We start from the raw sequence: 11,588 nt of genomic DNA, 5'->3' as shown, positions 1-11,588 counted from the left end.
CCATAAAAAACCCAACTATCAACAACCAACAACCAAAACACAACATCATTCCTTTCCCCCAACCACCCCCACCCTCGAAAAATCTCACCCTAAATAACAAAGAAACAATAACAAACCAATCTAAAACAAACATCCACAGTATAACTACCCTACCTTTTAGGGCGTACAACCTGTTTCTGATTTTAAGGAGAACAGAAAAGAAAAACCCCTTTACGTAAAGATTCCAGCCTATCGATGAAGGACAGAAAAAAGGTGCCTCGGTCTCTTAATTAACCTTACAGTGTTGAAAGAGATACGATAAAATAAGATAATACTTTATTATCCGAGAGGGAAATTTTTCTTGGTTGTACAAGATCGTAAAAACACATGCAGGTATACATAGAAAATTGTAGATTATATATTACTCTTATTGAAATTCAATATGAAAAGAGAAGTAAAGCTGACAAAATTTACATTCACATCAGATGCATCATTCAACCACATGCAGGAATTACAAGACCTTTGGAGTTATATCAGTAAATAGATACATACTCTAAAGAGCAACACACATATATGCTCATTCTGACGAAAGCCTTGTTAGATGGTAAAAAAAACTTCTTTTATATCTTTCTTTCTTTGTTTTTGGAGGTACATATTATTATCTACCGCTGCGTGATCTTAGAATTTGCGTGGAAAGGGGATGTGATGGGTCGTTTATAATGCTTTTGATCTTTTTTAATAAGTATGGTGTTATACATTTAATCAATTCTAGTAAAATCATATCCAGAGATCTTTCTGGCTTTCTTAATGGTTCTGTCACATTTTTCTTTAACTTTCACCTTACAATTCCCACCCCAGCAGCAAATACAAAATAATAGCACACTTTCAATCATAGAATGGTATAACAGAGACATACTCTTATTATCAACACGGACACTTCTTAATTTCCGTAAAAGAAACATTCTTTGATTTACCTTTTTATACACAAGAGCAGCGTGGGGATGCCAGTCAAGATTGTTATCGATCGTCACACCAAGAAACTTGTAGTAAGAGCTTACCACTTTCACCTCTTCATCTTTAATAAATAGTGGTTGCAATTGGTCTTTTTTAAACTCTAAAATCTATTACTAATTCCTTTGTCATTTTTACATTTAGTAAAAGGAAGTGGTTATCACCTTAATTTGTAAATACATTTAGAGCGTCCCTGTATTCATTCTCATTTGTTATCATAAGGCCTTGTAGAGTGGAATCATCCGCAAATGTTTATTAGTTTGAATTTTTTGTTATCAAAAGTACAGTCGTGGGTGTAGAGCGTAAACAAGACAGGGAAGATTACGCAACCTTGGGGGCGCACGGGTGCTCGTGAATATTAGGTCGGATTTTACACCATTTAATTTTACATATTGAGGTCGATTGGTTAAGAATTCAAGAATTCAAGTTATAATGTACTTGTTTATGTTCATGTTAAATCATTTTGAAACCATTATGTGGGGTTGGATTGTGTTGAATGCGAACGAAAAACCAGCAAAAAGTATTCTGCAGTACTTTCTTGGTGTGTCTATGTGTTTGTAGATGTTATCTAAGAACACGAGAATGGCATCCTCTACGCCCCTCTTGGCACGGTCTGTGCGGTCATTTTGAATCGTCTCTTTGACAGTTGTCAGCTGGTCGGAGAAGTCGTGGTTGTCAAAACGAGCGCAAAAAGAATTCAGTTTGTGTACATAGCGACTTGAGTTCCGTGTTATGTGTACGAAGGAAAGGGGCGTTAAATCTATATATAGTGCTTATGTAATGGCACAATGTTTTTAAAATTCTGAGCCTTACATGTCTGAGAGCGGCGCCAGGACCAGAGCACCGACCAAAACTCCCGACATCTGTATCATGTTGGAGTACGTCCTCAGAGAGAACCTGTCGCACACCAGGTCTTCCTGGGAGAAACATGGGAAAGAGACAGTGTTTGATTTTTGTTTTAGTAAGAGTTTTGCGGCACTTATGGCTCAGTTAAGCCATACATGTTGAAGATAACCGGCGTTGCAAGAGGATGAAACACGCAAAAAAGGTGGGGGTGGGGGGGGGGGGATAAAAGCGTTATATGTTTGATAGGAAAGAAGTAGCGAAATCACATCAGAGCCCGTGTTTAGATGATGATGATGTGGTGATGATGATGATGCGGCTGCTGCTGCTGCTGCTGCTGCTGCTGCTGCTGCTGCTGCTGCTGATGATGAGAGAGAGAGAGAGAGAGAGAGAGAGAGAGAGAGAGAGAGAGAGAGAGAGAGAGAGAGAGAGAGAGAGAGAGAGAGAGAGAGAGAGAGAGGTGGCGCATGTGAAAGCAGCAATGAAGAAGGGTATAATATTAGTACAAGCATGAAAAATGAAAGGATGGGCCTGAGGAGAATAGGAAGATAAAAACATGGTGACAAAGTTGACTTTGAATCATAATTTTAAGTTATGGGGACAGACAACAATAACAATAATAACAATAATATCAACAACAACAACAACAATAATACAACATAATAATAATAACAACAATGATAATAATAATAATAATAAAAATAATAATATTGATGATAAAAATAATAGTGAAAATAGTAATGACGACAACGACGACGACGACGACGACGATGAAGGTGATGGTGATGAAGATGATGATGATGATGATGATGATGATGATGATGATGATGATGATGATGATGATGATGATGATGATGATGATGATGATAACAATATTTCATTTATACAGCGCTCTATCCCAAACATGGTTGAGTATGCTCTCTAAACGCTTTACATAGATGACTTAAATTCTGAGAATAAGTGCGGTAAAAGTGAAATTAAAAAGAAAATGTTGTTTGTGACAGGTGTTTGCTTGAAATTATTTGTCATGCAGCTGCTTGTTGAACTGACTAAAGCAGAATAAAGTATACATCTTTCCCAAGAATACAACGGCTTAAACTAACTGTAGCGGGAATCGGACGCTCAATTATTTAAATTACAAATTAGGCCTCTTACCGCTGGACAAGACTGCAGAGTTGGCAACGTCTTGACACGGACTTACGAACTATCGTGTGCTTGAAGGTCACACAAGAGATTGTTACTTATAATCAGAATTTAAGAAAGTCACATGGCCATTTAAAATATTTCTTAAGGTGAGAGCTGCTAGCTTATGGCGGAAGAATATCTACCATCGCTTGTGAGAAGCCTTTACGATACTCTTAAAGTTATTTACTACAGCTACTGTGTGCTTGAATGAAAAAGCATAAAGAAAGAATTTATGAGTGTGCTTGTGTGTGTCGTACTTTGTGTCCATCCTTGTTTTCTTGTGGTAATGTTAAGATGAATCACGTACTTAAATTAAACACACTGACTGGTTGATTGATTGACTGACAATAAGTTCTATGAAACCTATTTATTCTATTTCACCTACGATGCTTCGTTGATTATTATGTACAACTTCTGAAAGAATCGAGGCATGTAACATGAAGGGAAAAAAGGATCATCAGCAATATTTTGGGAATTATAAAGAGAAAATTGTTTACGAAGGGTATTTTTGTTCGTACATCAGTGACGAAAGTTTCCCGGAATGGATCTTTCTCGTACACCCAGCGGTCACATTTCCTGGTTTCGTTGGTCAAGTGGTCATCAGTTTTGTAGAGTCGACACTTGGAATAGGCCTCGTCACTGTCGGACCACGGGATGCTGCGGTTGACGAGGTCGTCATGCCAGGAGCCTTGGCTTTGGTACGTGTCGTTGTCCAGTCCGGGAACAGCACACCTGGGGTAAAAAAAAGGGTATTTATGAAGTAGACCTTATTAGACCTGTCTGCTGTTGACTGTTGAACTGATGCTGTAAACAGTTTTAGGGTGCGTTATTAAGAAATATTACCTTCAAAACCATCTCAGACGTTGCTTTTACGATGATGACACCTGTGTATTTTGTTTATTTTTATGTACTTTGCGTACTTATTCACGTGCTCTTGGTGTATCAAGGAGGAGCTACGCGAGTATGGTAAGAAAAAAATGGGGGAGGGGGTTCAGGGGGCTTGACCCCATGATATTATAAAAATACATGTATATGCTTCAAAATGGGGGTGGGGGATTTAGGGGGTGTTTGTCCCTTGGTAGCCTATTATAACTCAGTGACTTTGTAATAGATTGACTTTGATTGTCTATAACAAACACACAGCTCTAATTGAAGATATGGAGTACACCGGAAGTATCAAGGGTACACCGGAAATGGTCTTTATTCATAAGAGTTACACAATAGACAGGGGGCCAAAGGGGACAACATCATGATAAAGTTACTACTTGGAAGAGTTATGTCCCTCTATTCAGTAATATTATTACAGGTTGATCGTTACTTTACTACAACCTTCTATCGTCACCCTCAGTTATTGTTCACAAGGAGCACGAGAGTTCCCAATTAAAACTGACTAAACATGAAAATATCGATGTCTATGACGCAAGACCTGATTGGAAAACAATGAGCGGTTAAGTATTTTTAAGATTATCATTCCAACTCTGGTAAGTCTTCAAATTATGCTACACAAAATTTAAATTCATAATGCAAAGTAATATGAAACACTAAAGCACATATTTACTGTGCGTGATAAACATGAAACACATAGGCCTACAGCATTCTGCTGAAAAGTACCTTCCTTGCCCAATTGAAAATAATTCTTCTCAGCTTTATTTAGTGATCTGCTGGCAAAAGTAATGGGCCCTTCACCATGTTCTTTTTGGTGTGCTAATACTGTGCCAACTCCATTAGAAGAAGCATAACAAATCAAGATCAAAGTTTTCCCTAGGTCATAATGAATCAACAGTATCTCAGGCAACAGAATGTCTTTAGCTGTCTTGAAAGACTCATTTTGCTCTTTACGCAGGTGCCAAGGCACATCTTTCTCCAGGAGCTTGTACAGATGGGATAGAGTGTTTATCAAATTCCCTAGGAGGTTTCCATTGTAATATATTACGCCAAAGAAGACTCTGAGGGGTTGCGCATTTTCTGTTTTGGGTGTCTATTTAATGGCTTTAGTTTATTCAGTCTGAGGTCTGAGACCCTCCCTGCGCAATCCATACCCCAAGAATTTAATCTCGTCAAGCATGAATTGACACGTTTCTTTGTTGATTTTCAAGCTCTTTTCAAAGCTCTATTGAGAATTTGGAGCTGCTCAGTATTGTGTTTACCTGTAATGTACAAGTTGTCAGAGCACTCACGCACATTTGGAACTTCATGGAAAATACTGTCCATGACAGCCTGTAATATTCATGGACTTGAGGAGATTCCGAAACAGAGTCTTTCGTATTGATAGAGACCCTTGTGGGTGTTTATGGTAGAGTACTGTTTAGAATAAGCATGAAGTTCCAACTTAGGGTATGCTAGAGAGAAATCCAGTTGAATGAACTTTTCACTACCTGCTAGTTTGATAGCGATTTCCTCAATGCTGGGAAGAGGGTATCTATTTTGTTCAATTTGCTGGTTTACAATGGTCTTGTAGTCAACGCAAATTCTGACTGTGCCGTCTTTTTTGGGCACGGGCACTAAAGGAGTAGCCCACTCTGAACTTTCAACCTTTTTTACAATGCCATAGACTCTTACTTTTTAACTTCTTTTTCTATCTTCTCGCGCATTGCGTAAGGCAGCACTCTGGCTTTGCAGTATTTAGGCTTTTCATCCCTAAGGGTGATTTTGACAGTTCTGTCTTGTAGTAAGCCTATTCCTTCAAAAGCACTCTGGTTTTCTGACAGTACTTTTCCTAGATCTACAGCAGAAGTTTCTGTGTCTAATCTGTTTAGCGCAAAAAGTGACTGCCAGTTAAGTTTTAATGTTGAAAGCCAATTTCTTCCCAGCAAAAGAGGTCTCTCTCCCTTTACCACTATGAGTGGAAGTTTCAAACTTTCATCATTGTGATTCAGTACACTCCCCAACAATTGGAACAGTGTCACCTGTATATGTTTGTGACTGTTTTGATGACGGTTGAAACTTGATTCCTGGAATGAGACGGTTTAAGTCAGCATGTGTGATAACAGTCAGTGCAGCACAAGTGTCCAACTGAAAGTTCACATTCTGGCTATTGACTGAAAATGGGAGATTGATTGGAGACAAAGGTGACTTCTCAGATATGGTGAATAAATGGAAGATAGGCTTCACCTCGGACTTACATTGTTCCAGTAAGTTGTCGACGTAGTGGTTTCTCTGTGGAAGTGGTTGTCTACATTGATCTCTGTTGTACTTCTGCACAATGGGTGGGTTAAGTTTGGACCTGCAAGCTTTAGCAATGTGTCCCTGTTTGTCACACTTGTAGCATTCTGATGTCTTAAACTTACACTGATGAGGATGGTGAGGGCCAAGACACCTATGGAACTGTTAGATTTAGATCCTGATTGCTGTGCTTGACGCGAAGTTGCATTAGACGCTCTTAGGTTGTGTGACGTGGTTTTGCTAGGTTTAGAACCTAGTCTGCTGTTGCTTTGTAAAGAATTCACCGAGGCTGTGGGAGCTTGTGCTCTGGCAGCTTTAGCTGTTTGTTGGATTGGCGTTGCGAAATGGATGGCTTTGTCTTGAGTTAACTAGGGATCGAGGAGCGACTTCCTCTGGATGTCAGTATTGTGGACGCCAGTAACAAACCGTTCACTTATTCTGACGTTGATAGATTCGCCAAACTTGCAGTGTTCACCTAAGTGTCTTAATGCAGCCACATATTAAGCAATGGTTTCATTGTCATGCCTGTTCCTAGTGTCACATTTTGCACGTTGTAAGAACTTAGGAGGAGGGAGTGAATCATGGTTTTTCAGGAGCGTGCATAGCTCATCAAACGTTTTTGTTGAGGGGGTACTAGGGGCAGTAAAGTCCTTAAGCAAACGGAACTGATGTGGGCCTATGGCTGCAAGCAAAATAGCTCTCTTCTTTTCATTTGCTGCAACATCATTAGCCTTTAAATAGAATGTCAGTCTATCTAAGTAATCTTGGATTGTTTCATCGGCGGATTATACTCTTTGATCTGGTCGTACAAAGCCATGTCTAGAAAATACTTAGCCTTTGGGTTTCTTGAAGGACTGGAGCTCTAAAGATTTAGCTCGTGGGTCCTGCTCATCACCAAAATGTATTAGATTGACTTTGATTATCTATTTCAAGCACACAGCTCTAATTGAAGACAGGGAGGCAGCCATCAAAGGTACACTGGAACTGACCTTTATATTCAGAAGAGTTACACAACAGACAAGAGGCAAAAGGGGACACTATCACGATAATCAATAGGTTACTACTTAGAAGAGTTATGTCCCTCTATTCATTGTAATTATTACAGATTTGATCGTCACTTTATCACAGACTTTTCCATGTTTTTGGCGTAATTTGGACGAATTTGACCATACAAATTATTTAGTTGATTTGAGATGATGTAGATATTCAGATTAGATCAGATTACACATAGAAACAGTCACTGATTTATTGCTTTTAGTGAGACGGATCCAATACTGCAAATTGACCGAAAAACGTTTGTAATTGAAGTTTAACAGCACAGTAGGCGCGGTGTAGGACATTTTAAAAGATGAGAACCAGTGTGTGGCAAACTTGGGTTAGAACTCGTGTCTCTCGGGTGTTGACCATACTAATAATATACGTCTTTAAATAGCTCGGTCTACATTGCAAGAAGCACGAAATAAGAAACACCAGCCCGCAAGTATGACATATGAGTAAACACATATGATAAATACAGATTTTTGTTTTGTTTTAGAAGAGGTTTTACGGCGCTAGCAGCTGCATAAGGTCATATGAGCGCCCAGGGGTGGATGTCAACAGAGAGGTCCTTACAGGGAGTCAGGCTTACTCTGCTTACCTCTCTAGCTTCAATAGCACAAAGTCTGCTTCGACTATCAAGGCATCCTGCAAAAAGCGGGACACAAGAGTGTGACAAACATACAAAAGAAGTAGAGGAAAAATGATGATAGTAAGGGTTAGGAAAGAAAAAGCAGCAGTTCCCTCTTGCAGTTCAGGCACAGTTATGAGCATGACATTGATGAAACAGCCCATTTACAATTACAATTTTACTGTACTTAAGAACATGATTAATGTTCCCCTTTTGGAATGGCCTAAAGACACTTCAGCCAGTAGCACCGCCCCGGGGGGTACACAGATTTGAATAAAGACCTTTAAAAAAGAAAAGGAAAAGAGTGATGCCATGCTAGAAACACAAAAGACTATAGCGCCACGATGAACAGAAAATGGACATATTCATTTCCGGGTCACTTTTCAAGGTAAAGTGTAGACAATTAAGTGTGTAATTACAAACTGAAATCTATGCTGTGCATTGTCAGAGCAATACAACCGTGTCTGTGGTGTAGTGGTTAGGTACATCTCTGTCACACGCAGGATACCCAACTTCTATTCCCGAGTGGGGAGAAGTTTCACTGCATATCTCAGTCTCTCTGCTGGGATGTTGTATTCCTTTCATCCCGGGTTGGCCTTGACAGGTAGGATCGGAAACCCGTCTCGTAATTTATCTAAATGGTTTCGAGGGGGTGTAAAAACAAGTACACGAAAAATTACAACACTACATATACACACCACCAGGTCTAGCATTTAAAAAAATCTCAACTGATAGCGATCCCCGTCATGTGTAGCCCACAGACTGCTATAAAAAAGTACCCCCCCCCCACAAGCACTGACGTCTTAAGTTTGCGATAGGTCTTGTGCTTTGAAGATTCTTTGGAATTCTCCACTTGTGCTCCTAAACTTTCTCTCTTTGTTTTCTGTTCAATAGCACTCCAATCTTTGGAATTCATTTATCGTCAACTTTCCATAGTCAGATCAAGGCACGGCCAATGTGGGCCGGTGATGTGTGGCCTGATGCGTTTGCCTTTTCTTCCTGTATGAGCTGGATCCAAAGAGGTTGTGTATAGAATTGTTTATAACCTATTTGGCCGGATATCATATTCTGGATAAAGGCCAGCGCAGTTGTCCAATAGCCTCACTTGAAAGATTTACTGGTCAATAGACTCACTCATATGGAATTATAAAGAGGCTCGCAGCATTGACCCTCTTTGTCAGGCTCAATCTTTACTGTTTGCTCAGTAATGGTAACGCGAGAAGGAACGAAACGAAATTTTAAAAACCCAACGAGTACACATACACAACACACACTAAGCAATTTATTCTCTCTCTCTCTCTCTCTCTCTCTCTCTCTCTCTCTCTCTCTCTCTCTCTCTCTCTCTCTCTTTCTCTCTCTCTTTCTCTCTCTCTCTTTCTTTCTCTCTCTCTCAGACACTTTCTCTTTCTCTCTCTCCTCCCCCACTTTTTCTCTATTCTCCCCCCCTCTCTCTCACTCTCTCTCTCTCTCTCTCTCTCTCTCTCGCTCTCTCTCTCTCTCTCTCTCTCTCTCTCTCTCTCTCACACACACACACACACACACACACACACACACACACACACACACACACACACAAAACAGGCTCATACGAACTCACCTGTGGTCTGGTACCAAAAGTGTGAAGATAGGCCCCAGTGTGTTCATAGCGTCTGGAACCGCCACGATACACAGAAGGAAGTAGAGGCGCTTCTGGTATCTCCCGAACTCTCCCAACTCAGAAATGACGTCATCGAACCTCATCCTGGTACCCCACAGCCGTACAAACTTATTTTGTTTTGTTTTTCTGAAGGGTAATGCAAATGGAAAGGGAAATGTCAAAACTACGAATCATGAATAATACTTGGGTTGTTGCATTTTTGGTTGACACTTCTCAATTTGGAGGGATGGAGACAAAGAGAAAAAGAGAAAGGGAGAGTGAGATCGAGAGAAAGAGGGATAGAGGAGAACATGGGAGAGAGAGAATGAGAGAGAGAGAGAGAGAGAGAGAGAGAGAGAGAGAGAGAGAGAGAGAGAGAGAGAGAGAGAGAGAGAGAGAGACAGAAAGAGGGGGGGTGTCGGTGGACATGGTTGGAATAGTCTGACACTGTCTCTTCCCTACTTACCAAGATAAGTTTGCTTCAAAAGCGAAATATTTTATTTCCTCATACGCCAGTGAGCTAATAGAAAGTATTCCAAAACAAGCCACGAAAATTCCCGTTAAGTTCATTCCGGTCCTCGAAAATCCACGTTATGGTCAAGTACGCACAAAACGCAGCGAATCAGCCTGTGTGCTTTATTGTTGGGGGAAAAAACCGAGCTTAAACCACTTTGCATTTATGGAAAGTAAAGTACCCTCTTGCTCTTAAATGTCTTTTTTTTTTGGCTTCCGACTGAATCGAGTTTTTCAACTTTTTTGTTTTTGCTTTTGCTTTTTTTTTTGTACGGATTTTTTTTGAGTGTCGTGTGGAAGGAACAAAAAGTCAATAACACATCTGCCTATGATGCTGCGTTCATCATTACTTACAATTTTCAGAAGAAGCGAGGTGTTCAACGTAATAATCCTGCAAGCTGAAACGGTAACACCGTACTGCTGATCGCTGAGGTGTAGCGTCCTGTATGGTCGCTTTTAAGGACATGCGGGCTAACCCAGATTTCGGGGGTTTCCAGAAATCTTCACCTATCCCCAAACGGGGCATTGTCCTACCTAAATGAGAAGTTTGGTTTCATCGGTGGGTATATTTGTTTGGATATAGATAACACTTTCCTGGGTCTTTTAAACAAATTAAACAAGGGTCCAAAACCTTTACCTCCGATTTTCTCAACACAGCATAGCCCCCTTGTGCTTTAAAGCGACCACATGAACTAGGTTTTACTATTTTTTTTTTTCAAAATCAAACTCATACATAAGAAGTTCAAATGCAACATAGAAACACCAAATTATTTATAGGAAATCTGAAAACCCGAAAGACGTTATAAAAAGTCCATACTGAGCAATAGCAAATCTCAAATGTAACCATTGAAATCTAAGTTGCCACACACATAAGAAATTCAAATACCACATATAGAAACCCGAAAGTAAATATAATATGTGAGGAGCAGAAAATATAGGCTAAAACAGAAAAAAAGAAAATGAACCAAAAGGAAAAGTCCATTGTGTACGTAAAGAAAGCAAACATTACACAGAAAAATTACATGACGTGCAGAATATCAAGTTTCACGCAACATACAAAACTGAAATATTGACAAGGACATTGTACACAATTTCGTCTTGCAAGATCAAATATAAAAACACAAAATTCAAATGTAACCACCAGGGAGGGAGTTCAAATACCACGACATAGTAAAAGCAAATATCCTCCTAATCAATTACACAAGCACATTCACATACCAACAGTGTACGTGCAAATAAACCAGTCAAGGAGCAGATCGTTCCGCTTGCCTGTGTGACAACAATCATGTCTTTATATATTCAAACATAAAAATTTGCGAGGCACGCAAAACCCGATTGTACGAATCATACGGGATCGGTGAGAATTTCCTGTATATTTTGTCCAATTTGTTAAGACGTGTGCTTACCACATCATCTGTAGAGCACAAACAATTCTCTCTGTCTCTCTGTCTCTCTGTCTCTGTCTCTCTCTCTCTCTGTCTCTGTCTCTCTGTCTCTCTGTCTCTCTCTCTCTCTCTCTCTCTCTCTCTCTCTCTCTCTCTCCCTCTCCCTCTCCCTCTCCCCCTCTCTCTCCCCGGCTCCGGCCCGGGGTGG

General features: G+C 40.0%; 1 protein-coding gene across 1 annotated transcript in view; it reads right to left on the bottom strand.

Annotated features, from left to right (window-relative positions):
* Positions 1-9,586, bottom strand: part of LOC101860811 (organic cation transporter protein) — a 19,083-nt gene extending 9,497 nt beyond the window's left edge. The window contains exons 1-4 of the mRNA XM_035969717.1: positions 9,444-9,586; positions 3,537-3,750; positions 1,804-1,907; positions 154-176 (exon numbers count right to left, since the gene is read on the bottom strand). Coding sequence (XP_035825610.1) covers positions 154-176; positions 1,804-1,907; positions 3,537-3,750; positions 9,444-9,586 — 484 coding nt within the window. The remainder of the gene's footprint in view (positions 1-153; positions 177-1,803; positions 1,908-3,536; positions 3,751-9,443) is intronic.
* Positions 9,587-11,588: the final 2,002 nt, after the last annotated feature.

This window comes from Aplysia californica, unplaced genomic scaffold (genome assembly GCF_000002075.1).
Source record: "Aplysia californica isolate F4 #8 unplaced genomic scaffold, AplCal3.0 scaffold00174, whole genome shotgun sequence".
In the NCBI taxonomy this organism is placed as follows: Eukaryota; Metazoa; Mollusca; class Gastropoda; order Aplysiida; family Aplysiidae; genus Aplysia; species Aplysia californica.
The sequence above is the reverse complement of the archived record's forward strand: the minus strand, read 5'-3'. Positions and strand labels throughout refer to the sequence as shown.